The sequence below is a fragment of the Misgurnus anguillicaudatus genome, chromosome 4 (assembly GCF_027580225.2).
Source record: "Misgurnus anguillicaudatus chromosome 4, ASM2758022v2, whole genome shotgun sequence".
NCBI lineage: Eukaryota > Metazoa > Chordata > Actinopteri > Cypriniformes > Cobitidae > Misgurnus > Misgurnus anguillicaudatus.
Window position 1 is genome coordinate 11,137,879 of NC_073340.2, and position 17,472 is coordinate 11,155,350.

The following is a 17,472-nucleotide window of genomic DNA, read 5'->3' on the forward strand; positions in this document are numbered from 1 at the left end:
CTTACCGGTAATGAATACAGCAAGATTCCAAGGAAAAGCAGCACTAAGATGAGCAGAATGAGGCCGATGAACAGCCACTTAAATTTACGCCACACTATGAACTTGCAGGTCTTGCATGGATTGGTGAACCAGAAGAACGACGTTTCAGGTCGCCTGAGAAAACAAAGAAACAAAATCTCATTTGAGTGTTTTTCTCAGTCGATCATAATATCTCAGAATGGGAAATGTTTTACTTTGGAGGATCCAGCTTTGGGTTCATATTGGGCTCATCTCTGCCTTTTCCAGCAGGTCTTTCATCTGCCTCCTTCTCATTCACTATCTCCACAGTTAACTCAACCTTCCCCTGAAACCAGCCCATAAACAAAGTGAATTCATCAAGAACACAACTCATTTCTGTAATGGCTTTCTTAAATGTTTGCTATCAAAGTCGTAGCTTTCAAGTAGCAAAAAATTTCGATTTTGTGCATTAGTTGTGCTTACACCCAGTTCCTTCTTCCCATCTTTTTCCATATAACACGGCCACCATCCTCTCACGGACTTCTGGTCAAAAAGGGACTTTGATTGATCTGATTTTGGAGATCTCTGGCCATCAGGTAACATGTCAAGATTACATTTCTCTGATGATTTGGCAGGATTGATGAGGTGTTGGAGATCAAGTTCAATAGCACCTGTTAGGAAAAAATGTCTATGGTTTACATCAAATATCAAAGCAAGTGACAGATTACTTCAAAGACACTTTTTATGCAAAACATTTGACAAGAAACACGTTGTTAGGTTTTAAAATTAAAGTTTAAGTTAAAGGTGCAATAAAATTGAAATTAAAAACTGTAATTTGTTTTGGAATATTGTGGTATTTTTGTCTTATCTGTGAGCTTCATATTTAAAAAAAATAAAATGCATGTGCCCGCAACGCAAGACGCAAATCTCCTTGAAACTATAGGTGTGTTCGAGTTCATGCGGCGCTTGATGATCGTTGTCAAAAGTGAGGTGATCAATCACGAAGAGCTGTGTTGTCATCAGAAGCAAATAGCAACGTGACCCAACTTCAAACGATCGGATATACGTTACCACAGGGAAAATAAGACAATCACTACTTCCACTTCATGGCGACTTTAAAGGTGCAGTGTGTAATTTTTAGAAGGATCTCTTGACAGAAATGCAAAATAATATACAAAACTATATTATCAGGGGTGTTTAAAAACCTTTAATAATAAACCATTATGTTTATTACCTTAGAATGAGATGTTTTTATCTACATACACCGAGGGTCCCCTTACATGGAAGTCACCTTTTTGTGCCGCCATGTTTTTACAGAAGCTCTTAACGGACAAACTTTTTTACTAAGTTGTCTCTGGTGATGACATGTTTGTCCGGTGGTGGCTACCGTAGCTTCTCTATGTGTTTCAAAAGCAAGAGGTGAGCAGTGGCCTGAGCCTTTGGTTGCAATTCGCAACCTCACCACTAGATGGGGCTAAAATTTACACATGGCACCTTTAACAATGACTGTTTACCAAACCTGGGTTTGTGAACCCCTAGTGATTCGTGAGGGAATTGCAGGGGGGTTCGTGAAAAAAACTATTAATTACAATTAAATCATAAAATGTAAATAAATAATTTAAAGAAAAAAATATGTTTTTGTTTTTAATCTAAATGTCATGGCCATTAGACAACACTATCAGAAACTGAGGAGCTGAATGGAATTTTTTTTTTATTTTGAACAATCCAATGAATAAAAACGATAAAGGTCCAATAACAGGTAATAATAAAAAATAACTACGCAAAATACTACAGATAAAAACTTTAAAATTAATGAAAAATAAATGTCTCAAGTTCAACATGAAACGTGCTATTAAATGTTTGAAATGTTAAGTTAAAATGTCAGGGGGTACTTTAAGAAATAATTTAGGGTTTGTTTGACAAAAAACTGAAATGCACTATAAACTATTGAGACAAAGTTTAGTTTAATTGCCTCACACAAATGCACATCTCACCTAAATAATCGTCCAGAGAGAATTTGTCATTGTCCCATATTTGAACAACCAGTTTCGGCGGTGTCCTAAACTCAGTTTTGTCAAGACTCCAGAAATGTTCCTGTTTAATAGAAAAAACATATATTTTTATATATTTTATATACCGGTATTTCCAAATACGTTTAATAGAAAGTTACAGTCAATTCTTCATTACCTTTTTTGAGACAAGACAAAGTTGCTCTGCAGGCAGGTATTCAAATCCAAACACGAATCTCCAGTTAAAATTGCCATCGCCATCCAAAGATCTGTAGTGAACATCTGTCTTTTGTTTATCTTCTTCCATACCTGGCATCCACCTAATCAATAATGTACAAACACATTACCTCACAAAAAGATGCAAAAAATATCAGCAGTAAAGTCAGCAAAAAAAAAATGTTCATGTACCCCTTCACATAAATGTCGCTCATTTGTTCCCCAGTAACGCTGGTTTCATCTAAAACAACATCGGTTGTGTTCCAAACAATAACACGCAGAAAGTACCTGAAAGAAAGATCAAACGTGAGACTCTCATTAGTCACAAACTTTAGGAACGCATCTAAAACCAAACATTTCTTCTCACTTTTTGGCCTTGCGTGGAGATATGTCAAAAGGAGGTCCAGGAGGTCCAAGACTTTTGGGGAAAATGTCAACCCACATTTGCAGTCTTCCCTATAAAACACAGATTATATTAGTCAATAATGTAGATTATGGACCAAAAATATTTATAAAGGGACGGGGAGATAAAGGCCAAAACCTGAGGGAGATTTGGTTGGTAGGTTGTGTGCAGAGTCCTGGTCTCCACATGTTCTGGAACCAAACCTTGAGTTCTGAGGACATGCAGAGCGATCCGTTCACTCGGAGGACCCAGGTGCTGATGGATTTCCTTGTTTGCTTCTGAAAAACGTTACTGTTATAATGCATTGTTTTAAAGGGACACTTCACCGATTTGCATTAAGCTTTGTATCGTTACCCCAGTCATGTTTTTGAATGGTCGTGCATCATTCCCTCAGTTTCCCTTGAGTCGGGAGAAATACAGATTTCAGTGCTGCACTTCCTTTTTTCAATGATGCAAAAATCGTCATTTTGCATCATTGAAAGAAGGAACTGCTGTATCTTTGTCGTGGGTGAAAAACTACAAACACTAATTTCTCATTTTTTCAAGGTGGGGGCTATGGGTGGGACCCACTCACGCTACAGACCTATACGCACAACCGGCGCAACGTCATAGAATGTCTCTGAACAGGTTCACGGCCACTTTTGGGGGAAAACAAACCAGACCTTCCATTGACCTCCATTCAAAACAGCGGAACAAAGCAACGCCCGCACACAGCCGGCAGTCGTAAATAACCCATGAAATCACCCAGATTAAACATATTGAGCAACTATCCGTCCACCCTGCCTCCCATAGAGCGGGAAAGATACATTAACACATTTAATTTTGTCAATATAAAAACATGTCCCATTCATTCTCACAGTGTCAAATTTGTGTAGTTTTCCATACAAATGCGCCATAAAGTCACGTTCTGTCTTTTCTCGGCACAAAGTTCTAAATTTATGTTACATTTCGACTACAAATATGACCCACTTTCAATAAAGATTAATGTTTCTACCGGTGAAATGGCCTTTTAGTATATTACATCTTGTAAAATTGGCCATTATAGGTGCCCCTTAACATCTAAAAGCTCAAAGAACGAAATGTTACGCCAATCACCAAAGTCAGAGAGGCAATAGAGTCGACTGTCGAAGGTTAACGTGTTTCCATTGTCTTCGGTCCTGGGTGGACTCAGTCCTTTCAGACGTGCGTGATGTTGAAGAATCTGAGAAGGTTTGAGTTGATCACGCCACTGGTTTGGTCCAGAACTACATAAATGAAAAACACAACAATCGTTAATGTCTCTCCCAATGTCCTCAAACTCAAGAAATGATCAAGTTTTTATTAAGTGACACATTTTGGGTCTCACATGCAGTACGTCTGCGGTAAACCGCAGTGAGCCCCGAAGTAAGAGAGGAAACGATTTTCCAAATCAATCACCGTCTCCCCGACCTTCTCATCACGGCTGAGCAAATCAAAGTCATAGACGGAGATCTTCAGGTCTTTTTCTTGAGGGAAGCAGCAGGTCGTTTCAAACATCCTGTTAAAATACATGAAACAGTGAAATCATCTAAAAAAAAACTGATCATATGTTTAGTTAATCTTTGACATTACCTTCCAAACACTGGAGAAAGGGTACTTGGTATGTAATTGTCTCTGTCATCGATAGACTTTCTCCCCAATGTGATCTTGATATAAGGGTCACACTGAAAAAGATGTTTTCCCATTTTACTAAACAGCACTTATGATCTTATATTTGCTCTGAGATTTTCTAAAAGGGAACAATACTACATTACTTTGCCATTGTTGTCTTTGGGTTGAAGATCCATGGCCCGTACCACGTAAATTCTGACCACACACTCCTGCGGGACGCTGTCGGGCAGCTCTCTGAATTGTTGGGGTGGAGGCATCACGCCCGGATCATCGGACAATGGGTAGACCTTAAACGAGCCCTATACACAAACAAATCTACAATCACCACATGCTGTGGACACACATTAAATGTCTTATGGATCAAACACATATTTAAATGTCTCACCTTGAATTCACCGACCACTGTGGGGTCTTCATCTTCGCTGTCGTTTTTCCCACGATACAATTTGAAAGTCTTGCAGAAATCCGTAAGCCCCATGAACTCCTTCACATCTTCTAGCTCACGATCATACACCTTAAAAAGAGAAAATTGTGGTCAAACGGCAGCTTTTGAAAATATTAAAGTCTAAATGAAAAATTGGAAAGCATTAGGAGGTGGTGCTGCAAGGACAGCTCAACTCACTTCCAATGTGTCATAACCTTTATCAAGGTATGGGCGGCACTTGTCACTCTCTCCAGTAGATGCATAAAACTTACTCCACCAATCAACCGTCTCCTTTTCCTGAAAAGCAAAGTCCCCATGAACAGGAAGTTGCAATCGACTTTACTTCCATATTGTGACGTATTTCCAAGTAAAACGTTATATCGTGTGAGGAAAAAAAGTGGGCGTGGCTTGTGTTTTCCACTGTGAATTGATTGGATACAGAAAAGTAGGCGTTTTATTCAGAAATAAAAGGTGCGAGGTTAACGGATGCTCCGCCCAAGCTGTCAAACTGACGTCATCAGAGAATGATACATTTTCAGATTGTGAATAAAGTGTATGAGGACACGTGAATATTTTTAAAAATAATGAGGACTTTAAGTGAAAATCTCAACTAAACACAGAACTCACCTTCTCATGCTGCAGAAAACATTTTCACACCATGAAGAACACACATGGAACAAAAAATATTTCAAGTTAGACATTTGTAAAAAGATAAACCAATTATTAAACTCTAACCTGTGATTATTTAGTCTAATAGAAGAGAAAGATGAGAAGTAAATAGGAATTTCCACTAAACAACTAAACAATGTAACAAAAAAATAATTATACAAAACAGTTGTTATATGGCCCCAAATGTGTTATTCTTATTTAAATACATCCTGTACTGTATATCTAGGGTGTGATGTAAAAAATCAGTGGACGAAATGTTTCTGAAATGTTTCATAAAATACATCAAAACCCACAGTGGACATACAGTATATGAACTATTAAACCTAATTCAACATTTATTGTATATAATATTTATTAATTTGTGTTCAAAAGATGAACAAAAGGTCTTACAGATGTGGAATGACATGAGGGTGAGTATTTAATCACAAAATCTTTATTATTCTGTGATCTAACGTTTAATTCATATTTTGTTAACCAAGTCAACTAAGTGAGGTTAATCAATAAGACAAAAGGGTAAAATGTTGATTTGCTTTTGAAAATAAACCATCAGATGTTAAAGGTGCAGTGTGTAAATTTTAGCGGCATCTTGTGGTGAGGTTGCGAATTGCAACCAACGGCGTAGTCCACTGCTCACCCCTCACTTTTGAAACACAGAGAAGCTACGGTAGCTGCCACCGGACAAACATGTCATCGCCGGAGACAACTTAGTAAAAAAAATTGTCCGTTAAGGGCTTCTGTAGACAAATGGTGGCACAAAATGGCGACTTCCATGTAAGGGGACCCTCTTTGTATGTAGAAAAAAAGGTCTCGTTCTAAGGTACACATAACGGTTCATTATAAAAAGGTCTTTATACACCACTGATAATATCATTTTGTATATTATTTTACATTTCTGTCAAAAGATCCTTCTAAAAATGACACACTGCACCTTTAAATTCAGGGAGCCATCATCACAGATAATGAATATCTAAGTGTGAAGTATGATTATGATTCCAGAAACAACTGGAGATGTACAAACCACATGAATAGGACAGGATCAACTACTAATCTGAGTTTTGATCACACAACAGGAGATTGATTTTCATCATTCCTGAACTCAGAAACAAATCTTTTCCCAAATGAACCCATATGCAATTAAACTGAGGATATAAATAATCAACCTTTATGGAGACAGACTAACTCGTAAGGTGAATTGTGTCATTTCTGCACTTTTAGTTACACCAAACAAAATGTCAGTCGGTTGCGTCTGCGTAGGGCTGAGATTTGGTAATATATCTGTATGTATTTTTTCCCAGCGAGATACGGGATGAGACAATCCGCTTGTTCAGGGCGTAAGGAATACTATTTCCAGGTCCAAGCCTCCACTCATTTCAACAGAGGATATTATTTAACGGCCGTTTATTATTATTAATATGACACATTTAAGCAAAAAATGTATAAACTCTCAGTGTACACTGTAGTCTCCAGGCTCAGGGAATTACAGACAGCAATATATTCATATTTCGTAAAAAATCCATGTCTGGTCATTTTAGATTTTGTTATGGAGATACAAATTAAGAGTTTTCTATTATGATACGACTGCATATTAGGATGATTTTTTGTTATTTCCCTATGGCATTTAAGACCGCCTGGACCCGGAAGTGGTGCATGACCTCAGACTTAACAAGCAGATACCGCCTTTACCAGAAATGTGCAGCTTGCGTGTTGTGCAGCTGTATATTTATAAAAAGTGAGGAAAACCCTGTCTTTGAATTTTATTTTCATCATACGCTGTTTCAATAAAGATGTTTGTTGACATCTCGCATGTAAACATTCATTTAACTGTGTAGAAAACACAAGATATTTTCACTGTATATTGCAAGTGAAAATTACCAAGATATAAAGTGCTGGTAAGGGGGGCGTGGTTAAATACAGCTTGCGCTAATACAGACCATCTTTTGGCGTTAAACACTCTTAGGATTTACATAAGAAAAATGTGGTTTTACTTTAATTTAATAAAACGAGTAAATTAACTACAGTAAAAAATTTGTGCTAAAATGCATGGATGTCAACCAGGTCCGGATTGGCCATCAGGAGGACCGGGAGAATTCCCGGTGTGCCGTTCTGTGTTTTGGCCACAAGGGCCGGTGTTGTCATGTCACTGGGTTGAAGGTTGCTGTCCCTAGGCTGCCAGCACTCACAATATTGTCCAGCTCCACTCATGTAATTTGCGGTTGCGAGATATCCCTACCCTTTTATGCCCAAGTTGATTGTGTCCCGAGTCCCGACCACTTATTGGAAGAATTTTTGCAATAGGGTCCATTAAAGGAACGCGCCCACATTTTGGGAATTTGGCTTGTTCACCGTATCCCCCAGAGTGGGATGAGAGAGGTATGTATGGACTTGTCTAACTCTGGGGGATACTGTGAATAAGCTAAATTCCCAAAATCTGGGCGTGTTCCTTTAACAAGGGGGTCGCACACCAGTCGCGCAGTCGCGTCTAGGACAACTCGGAGGTATCGTAAACCGGAAGTGCACATTAAATAGCGCGAGGTTCGTCAGAGAGCGTCTACTTCAAAATGCAAAATATACGTTAGCAGCTAATGTTAATCGCTAATAAGTTGGGACAAATATGATGTTATTTAATGTTAAACTATGTCAGTGGCGCGACAGGGATTTGAGTAACTTCCTGGCGGCGCCGGTGTGCGTATACTCATAGAAAACAATGTGTTAGATTTTTTTAGAACGGTGTGAGATCACCTTAAGACACATGGAAAACGAAGGACGCACCAATTTTTTCTGCTTTTGAAAGCAATCGCCTGTGAACACGAGTTTTGTTTCAGATGCGTCTGTATTTGAATCTGTATTTGAATACAACGGCCTCTAAAAGGAAAAGGATCTACAAATCGTGATTTTTAAAAATCAAGTCAAGTAACAATGAATTGTCTATGAATAATCATTATTCATCATCTATTGCAAGAGTAACAAACATCTATTTGCAAAAATCATCAGTTTATTGGAAAAAAGTAAGTTTCATATGAATATGATGTTTTCTTAAGTCAAACAAAATTTTGAAAGTCCATTATATATTTGACCTTTTTACACAAAAGGTAGGCTTACCTTATGTTATTTGGCAATATACATGATCTAAGTACTAAAAAAGATAAGGATTTTTATTTTTCCATGTGTTTCCCCTGCATACTTGATAAATCTTGCTTTTGTATTGTATATCAGGGGTCTCCAAACTTTTTTTAACCCAACCGGTAATCTCAAGATCCAACACAGTTGTTCCGTTTTTGAATAAGTTTAATTGAATAATATCAAAATACCTTATGGTAAAGCTGCACGATTATGGCAAAAATCATAATTGTTAAGCTAGTGTATTTGCATTGAATCGGAAATTATATATTTCAAAAATACATTGATTGCAAGACTGCAAAGAACAGTGCACTACTGCAGACTTATGTAGGCTACTGAGGATTTAATTATATTATTTTAACTCATTCCCACCAACTTTTTTTTAAGTTGCCTGCCAGCATTTTTTGTGATTTTCACAAAAGTTTTACAAAATCCCTTCCAGGAAAATTTACACTCACCTAAAGGATTATTAGGAACACCATACCAATACTGTGTTTGACCCCTTAATTCTACGTTGCATTGATTCAACAAGGTGCTGAAAGCATTCTTTAGAAATTTTGGCCCATATTGATAGGATAGCATCTTGCAGTTGATGGAGATTCGTGGGACGCACCATCCAGGGCACGAAGCTCCCGTTCCACCACATCCCAAAGACGCTCTATTGGGTTGAGATCTGGTGACTCTGGGGGCCATTTTAGTACAAGAAAACCAATTTCAAATGATTCGAGCTTTGTGACATGGTGCATTATCCTGCTGGAAGTAGCCATCAGAGGATGAGTACATGGTGGTCATAAAGGGATGGACATGGTCAGAAACAATGCTCAGGTAGGCTGTGGTATTTAAAGGATACCCAATTGGCACAAAGGGGCCTAAAGTGTGCCAAAAAAACATCCCCCCACCATTACACCACCACTACCAGCCTGCACAGTGGTAACAAGGCATGATGGATCCATGTTCTCATTCTGTTTATGCCAAATTCTGACTCTACCATCTGAATGTCTCAACAGAAATCGAGACTTATCAGACCAGGCAACATTTTTTCAGTCTTCAACTGTCGAATGTTGGTGAGCTCGTGCAAATTGTAGCCTCTTTTTCCTATTTGTAGTGGAGATGAGTGGTACCCGGTGGGGTCTTCTGCTGTTGTAGCCCATCCGCCTCAAGGTTGTGCGCGTTGTGTCTTCACAAATGCTTTGCTGCATACCTCGGTTGTAACGAGTGCTTATTTCAGTCAAAGTTGCTCTTCTATCAGCTTGAATCAGTCGGCCCATTCTCATCTGACCTCTGGCATCAAACAAGGCATTTTCGCCCACAGGACTGCCACATACTGAATGTTTTTCCCTTTTCACTCCATTCTTTGTAAACCCTAGAAATGGTTGCGCGTGAAAATCCCAGTAACTGAGCAGACCGGCTCAGACCGGCCCGTCTGGCACCAACAACCATGCCACACTCAAAATTGCTTAAAATCACCTTTCTTTCCCATTCTGACATGCAGTTTGGAGTTCAGGAGATTGTCTTGACCAGGACCACACCCCTAAATGCATTGAAGCAGCTGCCATGTGATTGGTTGATTAGATAATTGCATTAATGAGAAATTGAACAGGTGTTCCTAATAATCCTTTAGGTGAGTGTATAAACATACAAATATGTCAAATGAAAGAACAGACCCTCTGCTTTCAAACAAACAAATAAAACAGTGAAGAAAAAAACGTTTCATCCTATCTTGTTCTCTTTTTATGTGAACCTCTTGAATATGGGTAGGTTTCCTCAGAAATACATTTTGAGCAAAAAGCTAAAATAACTGCATTTTTGTAAAGGAATTTTGTTAGGGGTCAGATTCAGAATGATGATCAAAACATTTATATTAAAGGTTGTTAAATCAGTTTTTGCTTCAGTTTTTTATAAATTGGGTGATAGCGGAATAACAGATTACTGTAAAAACTCATCAGGAAAGCGTCATTGGCAGGGAAATGTTTTCTGCGCCTTGTCAGTAAATCACCCGCAGAAATTTTCTGGAATGATGCTCTCACGCTAATTAACCACGTGTAGTAAATCTGCCCCTAAATATTTTTTTCAAATTAAGTGCAAGTGCAGAAATCTCACATTTGACCTTTAAATCTGAATGGTGTTTAATTGTAAAATTCAGGCTTTAATACCATACATACTTGAAGTGGACTAGCAGTGGTCATTTTGTCAACAGCAGCTGAGATGCCATACATATACTGAAATTCACAAGGTTGAAAGTAAAAGCAAATTCACACAGATGTAGTGTATGCAGGTGCGCCTTACAAAGTCAGACGTGTGCTCAGTACCTGAGCTTCCAGAAGACGCTCTCTGTTGTCTTCAATGTTTACGTGGAGGTCTCTGGGAGCGCCTGCCATCAAAGCCACTGGAGGAGAGATGAAAAGAAGATCTAGTTTCCTTAAATGCTCTCCAAGGAAAAACTTAAATGTGAAAGAGGGAACGTACTTTTTGAAGATAAAGAAACATCAGATACAACGGCATAGGGATCGCATCGAAACTCCTCCAGAGATGAAATGGTGCATTGACCCACGACAGGTTTCCGTCCGAAAGGTCTGTGGTCTATCACCTTCAGCACTATAGGGGGAAGATACATCTCCTCTTTGGGTAGAAGCTAAAGACAATAAATACAATGCTTAGAATTTAATATTTGGACTACAGGCCTTACTTTTCTTTGCAGTGAAATATCAAACTAGCAATTATTTTGAGAAAGAGAACACATGCTAACATTTCTAAATATAATTAATCCAATTAACTTTTATGTGCGCCTTTGGTTCATAGTGACAGATGCTTACCACTTTTAATAAAAGAACGTTTCCGGAGAAATTCGGGCATTTCTTGATGTTTTTAATGACTGCGGTCTGAACTCTCTCTTCTCCACACTCCACCACCAGACTGGGTGAAGTGACTGGAGCCAGCTGATATGTTTTCATGTTACGCAAACCCCACGCCAGAACCTACAACACACCAAATCAAGGCAATTAATACAGAAACATTCAAATACTTCATACTTCAATTAGAAATACATCAATTATTTAAATGTTAATACGGTGACATAAACAGGGCGACACTGACCTCTATAGCAGTAAGCTGCACCACAGGACGAATCCCTTGAGGAACCATATAAAGAGCATCTCCTCTTTTGGGTGGAATGATGGGAAGTTCAATTTCAGGTCCCTGAAACATAAGATAACGTGCAGATTATCAGGCAAGGCCACACAAATCATTCATGAGCTTACACTCAATGATGAAAATACCTTCAATATGAGCTCAGCGGCCACCAGCACTTCTCCTGCAGGCTTCTGTTTGTGCATCACAGGATACCACAGGAGTTTAGGAGATGAATCCATGCTCGAGTTTAACTTCACCACAGGCAGACATGAACTCCTGCCCATCATTTCATCTTTACCCTACCACAGTAAAATAATTACAAATCATACATATACTACTTTAAAGACATTGAGCCCTAATTTAATGATCTAAGTGCATGGTCGGAAGCACACGGTGCACTAACGGCGTGTCCGAAAACACTTTTGTTAGTTAAATGATGGGGGGGGAAACGAAACTTGATGCTAGAAGAAAAAACTGTGATTGGTTGTTTGACATGTCTGTCAAACGGCCTCATGGGCGGGCATTGGCAAAAAAAAGCTGCCATGAATTCCAGACCTTCAGCATTGAAGGTCTGGCTACGCGAGACTACATTGTATCCTTCCATGTTTCTGAACTTGAGCCAATTTGTATGCATTAGAGGTCTTCAAGGAGGACAAGTCCCGGGTTTATAATTTAAGTGGTCAGTCTGGGCCGGGTTGAGGGTTGAGAAAGTTCACTTTCTACATGAACTACTTCAGTTCACAAACTTGAAAATGAACTAGTTCAGTTCATAGTTCATATTTCAAAATTTTCACCTAGTTCACAGTTCCAAAAATGAACTAATTTATAGTTCTTTTTTCCCATATTAGCTTTTAAAAATGATTGCCGTTATAGCCCATATAGAACCACAGACAGCATTTATTTTACCAGCTTTAACACTGAAGCTAAATGCGTCAGATTTCATCTTCAACTTTAAATCCTTATCCAACCAGGGTTTACATTAGCATTGACTGTCTTTTAATTTTTGTATTTGCTTGCACATACCTTGAAAGGCTAGCCGGGTGCTTCAACAGGGTTGCACACCGGGCGAGAAGCGCTCCGAGGCGTCGCGTGTAGGAAACTTGCAGGTATTGCACACTGCACGTGCACGTTAAATAGAGTCTATTTCAAGATTCAGATTATGCGTTAGCAGCCTATGTTAATCGTTAACGATTTAGGACAAATATGATGTTATTTAAAGTGCCCATATTATGAAAAACTCACTTTTTCTGGGTTTTGGGGTGTTATTTTGAGTCTCTGATGCTTTCACACGCATACAAACTTGGAAAAAAATCCATCCATGCTGTTTTGAGTGAGATACAGGTTTCTGAATGTCCTCTGCCTTGAGTCTCAGATTGCACGAGTTTAAACTCAGCGCCGTTGTGACGTAACTAGCCGTTTCGTCACATTCCGTTTCAATTTTCCCGCCCACCACCCCACTCGCAGGTCTCCACCCACCAGGGAGCTAGAGAACACAGAGCAGTCACTTCGCTGATATCCTCTATGCCAGAGGTCCCCAACCAAGTTGCCACCGGGTCGCAAGAACGTCCTGAAAAAATTGTATAATAGCTACGTAATAGCTTAATCCGGTATTTTGTACTTTAAGAGCCGACTTGAAATAACATAAATAGCTTCCACTTTTGTACAGAGCCGCACTTTCTCTTTTTCGTGGTCTCTCTTTATCTCTACCAGCGCAGCGGCAATCACATTGCTGTCAGAGTTTGAGCATACAGTACTCCTAAAACACAAACGATGAAAGTATTGCAGACGTAGGAATTAATGAATCATTTGAAAATGTAAATACGTGGAGACGTTCAACTGTGTGACATCGCAAATGACTGAAAAGTAATTATTTTATTCTTCTGTAAAACAACTTCAGAATTATCCAGCGATCGTGGCAACATGATCAAAATAAACTCTTTTACTGCAGTAATAATATTTTAACGGCTACACTTTTAACGTAGGTTTAAAAGGAAACCCCCCCAAACCTCAACCCCCGGTCCGCAAATTATTTTTAAAGCTGAAACCGGTCCGCGGTGTAAAAAAGGTTGGGGACCCCTGTTCTATGCTGTTATCATGTCTCACGGAAATAACAGCGCTATTTGGATATTATGGATTATACTCCCGCCTACTTTTAAAAACAAAGTTTTTAACACGTGTTTATTTAAACCTAAAATGTGATCTCATATACAGTGTGTTACGACGCAAATAGTCCTCAGATTGTATGCGATAAGACGTTCATGCGAAATCTGATGTAAACAACAGACTATATATCTATATTTCACGGATTATACGCATTTGTGGACAAAAATGGTCATTGGATGTATTTTATTGGACTTTCATGGATTATTCACACATCTGAAACAGACTTGATTCGATTCGCGATCGTTATATCAACACAAAAGGTAAGAAGTCACGTTATATTTTGCATGTTGTCATCTTCTGTCACAAAATACTACATTTATGATGCTAGAGCATCTGTATCTTAAAACAGAGACCATACACTGATGCTAATCCCGTAAATTATACCTTTTAAATGTATATGTGAATATTATTGTTTGTAGACAGTAGGTTATATAGATATTTTTTTGCAGGCTAGATAGTTTGCAGCGTAGTTTCTAAAGTAAAAAAAAATATTTATCGGCTTTATTTTACAATTCTACATAAACTAAGTAATAGTGCTTTGCCAAACTAAAAGTGTTTTGCCAAACTAACCGAGACCGGGCCTTACCGCCCCGGCTTTTCTGACGAGGCTAACCCCCGAGTCTCTAATAACTTTACGGTCCGGACCTCCCGCTACCTTCTAGCAATTAGCACGTGGTCCACAAGCAGTATACATCCCCCGCCGGGTCTTAATTTCTATAATTGGCGAAAAAAATAATGCGTTTGAAAATGTTTATAACGGGAATATGTTAGCATTGTCCAGGGAAAACGAGTGTATTGTTTAAACTGCTACATCACAATTGACTCTGGAATCATTGTGTGTCATGAGTTTCTTCTCCTGTAGTGTTCTTATTAGTGATACTTTTCTGCTTGATTTATCTGTTGGCAACATAAACCGTTAATAATAATAATATATAAAATAATAACACAGTATGGTCTGTACTGCTCACAATATCACTGAGCAAGCGCACATGACGTTAGTAGTGGGGCGTGATCAAAGGAGCAGCAGCTCATAAATATGTAATGACTAGCTCAAAACGGCACAATCTGAAATGCCCTGAAACAGAGGCTCCTAGAGATGGGTAACAATCTTTTCCTACAAGCTATTTCGAGCAAACAACGTTTGAAACATGCTTTATGGAACTCATACACCTATTTAAGTTGTGGAAAAGCAGTCATAAGATGGGCACTTTAATGTTAAACTATGTGAGTGGCGCGGGAGAGATTTCAGCAGTGTCCAGAGTCAGTGTTGTTTTGATGACGCATGCAGCTGTGAAACGCTGGTGTTGAATGAACGAGTTCACAGTATCTTTCATCAGGCAGTAATACAGTACGTTCAGTTCACGTTTGCCGAAAATATGAACTCGTTCAGGCACAACACTGGTGCCCAGTTTAATTACTTCAGGTCCTGGGTCTGATTAACATTATGTGTAAAATCCGAGTCAAGTTTTCTTTTTATCAAACTCAGTCAGCGCTAACGCGCTAAAGTGCGTGTGCATTCTTAAGCATGCCTCCAGTTTCTATGGCGATAACAACTGGCTCTTATTTTGAAAGTCACATGCTGCACTTTCTTTCTCCTGTTTTTTATAGTTACATTATTAATGAACCGTCTTTTCAAAATGTTGCAAACAGTCCTTATTATGTATGACTCAAGATATAACTGTAATGTAAAGTCACGCATCAAAGTGACAGCAAGTAGACTTTTAAATCAGAAATATTAAGTGGATTAAGCTTTTTTGTTATCCCCGTCATGGACCTGTACAGTAAATCATTGCATCATTGTAGAGGGGAATGTTATTTCATGTTGACTTGAAAAGATGATGTTGTGAAATAGATAGATGAGGAATGACACCCACCACTTGATCTTTGTCAAATATTTCCAGAACCACTCTGGGTGGATATTGAGCCACAGTCTGGGGGTCACCGTATATGTCCACATTTTTAAAAACGAGAGTCTGATCCCATGTTGGGTTCAGGGTGCTTTTGACCGTCTCTGTGGTTTGACTCTGATGCATGAACGAGACATGTACATACGGATCTGCAGTTTAAAAAAGATGACTTAAGTCGTATTAAATTAAAATAATCAGAAAGTGATTGAAATGTTTTGGTAACAGGTCAACATCAAAACTGCTTACAGACCTGAGAAGCTGTCTTTATCCAGAGCTAAAAGGTTTTTGGCCTGATACGCATAAACTCTCAGGTGATACGAGTACAATCCTGCAAAAAAAAAAAAAAAACATTTATAAAAAGTTATTGTCTATGTTTGAAATGTAACACAAACATTCTGCTCTTATTGTTTCTGTATACAATTCTGTGTCCCATAATGCAATGTGCTGAACATAACCTTTCAATGTCAGTATAAGCAAAATAAATTATTGTTATTTATTTAACCTTTTAAGCGTCACCCCACTCTATTGAGTTAAATCCACACTCTTGGTGCTTTTAAACAATATACAGTTTGTCATGATTAGATAAGAATTTATATGCAAACATTGAAGTAAATGTAGTCGTCCTGCTGGTGGGACAGTGACATTTAGCAGAAAATAAATGTTTTGAGGCACACTCTCTTCATAAATGAATCAATTAATCTCCCTACATAATTTATTTTATAAAACACTGTTGAAATGTCTACTTTGGAGGCTTAGACCTTTCCAACGATATATAGTTTGTAATGATAGATTAAAATTTACATCAACAATATTAATGCAAACTTAGGTGTCCCGTATTGGGGACGGCGACGCTTAACAGTTTAAAGACAAAACTTACATGCCGTATTTTGTAATGCTTTAAAAATAAAAGAGTAAGCTAGTATTTCATAATGAACACTCACGGTCAAACGTGCATGATACCATCGGTGTGTTGGCTCCAAACTGTTTAACAGTAACATCTGTTTTGGCGCTTTTATCTTCAGCTTTTGATTCCATGTCGACTCCCTGTCGAAAAAATCAAAAGTCAGTTTTGATAAGATCACCGCTACTAATACACACTGTTACTAATACTAACCATCACCCCCTCTAGTCTGAAAATGGCTGACGCTCCAAGCAGATCAGCGGGTGCCATCTTTCTTCTCCAGCGCCGTCGCCTGAATGTGTCAGATGATCGTTCCAGCTTATGAAACTTCCAGCCAATGAGCGAGGAGTATTCCCAACCCTCTGGATCTCCATCATCCTTCTTCTACTCATCACACAAAAACAAAATGAAGCTAAGCGGTGCACGTCAAATCAAAGAAATCAAATTTAAAACACATGTTGAGTCTATCTATACACTTGCTTCAGCGGCTGTTATGGCACCAGAAATCTTTTTGCGAGGTCGGATCATTCTTCTGCGACGATTGATGTGGTATAGCTTCTCAGTAGCCACCCAGGATCTGGGCTTGTCATCAACAGTGATTCCATATTCCCAACCTAAATTCACAAACATCATACAGTCACACAACACAAACTAGATTTTTTATATATGGTGGCATATGGCATAGTTGAAATCTTAGCATTAGAGGTTTTTCAATCTCTCTTTCTACTAATAGTAAACCTTTTTCATCAACAGCCCTGTTGGCGTCAAATGACCAGTTATCCTCCCACTGCCAGCCGGCTGGACATTGAATCTCATTGGGACCCTGGACCTTCTCTCCATTCTGCAAAAACAAAACAGGATCATGCATACAACTTTAATCAAATACTGCGAAACAAGTTTTCTGCTCT

The 17,472-nt window shown here is 38.6% G+C and overlaps 1 protein-coding gene across 3 annotated transcripts in view; it reads right to left on the reverse strand.

Moving 5' to 3' along the window:
- myof (myoferlin) overlaps positions 1 to 17,472 on the reverse strand; it is a 56,331-nt gene that overhangs the window by 484 nt on the left and 38,375 nt on the right. For all 3 annotated transcript variants that reach the window (XM_055176078.2, XM_055176077.2, XM_073866676.1), the window contains 26 exons: positions 17,303 to 17,405; positions 17,045 to 17,178; positions 16,778 to 16,948; positions 16,605 to 16,707; positions 15,914 to 15,991; positions 15,631 to 15,812; positions 11,740 to 11,892; positions 11,558 to 11,659; positions 11,278 to 11,439; positions 10,931 to 11,096; positions 10,774 to 10,850; positions 5,306 to 5,314; positions 4,877 to 4,975; positions 4,640 to 4,768; positions 4,398 to 4,553; positions 4,216 to 4,307; positions 3,971 to 4,141; positions 3,721 to 3,869; positions 2,764 to 2,903; positions 2,590 to 2,678; positions 2,415 to 2,510; positions 2,185 to 2,326; positions 1,992 to 2,091; positions 481 to 668; positions 234 to 343; positions 6 to 153 (listed from right to left, as the gene is read on the reverse strand). In XM_055176078.2, the coding sequence (XP_055032053.2) occupies positions 6 to 153; positions 234 to 343; positions 481 to 668; positions 1,992 to 2,091; positions 2,185 to 2,326; positions 2,415 to 2,510; positions 2,590 to 2,678; positions 2,764 to 2,903; positions 3,721 to 3,869; positions 3,971 to 4,141; positions 4,216 to 4,307; positions 4,398 to 4,553; positions 4,640 to 4,768; positions 4,877 to 4,975; positions 5,306 to 5,314; positions 10,774 to 10,850; positions 10,931 to 11,096; positions 11,278 to 11,439; positions 11,558 to 11,659; positions 11,740 to 11,892; positions 15,631 to 15,812; positions 15,914 to 15,991; positions 16,605 to 16,707; positions 16,778 to 16,948; positions 17,045 to 17,178; positions 17,303 to 17,405 (3,249 nt within the window). The remainder of the gene's footprint in view (positions 1 to 5; positions 154 to 233; positions 344 to 480; positions 669 to 1,991; positions 2,092 to 2,184; positions 2,327 to 2,414; positions 2,511 to 2,589; positions 2,679 to 2,763; positions 2,904 to 3,720; positions 3,870 to 3,970; positions 4,142 to 4,215; positions 4,308 to 4,397; positions 4,554 to 4,639; positions 4,769 to 4,876; positions 4,976 to 5,305; positions 5,315 to 10,773; positions 10,851 to 10,930; positions 11,097 to 11,277; positions 11,440 to 11,557; positions 11,660 to 11,739; positions 11,893 to 15,630; positions 15,813 to 15,913; positions 15,992 to 16,604; positions 16,708 to 16,777; positions 16,949 to 17,044; positions 17,179 to 17,302; positions 17,406 to 17,472) is intronic.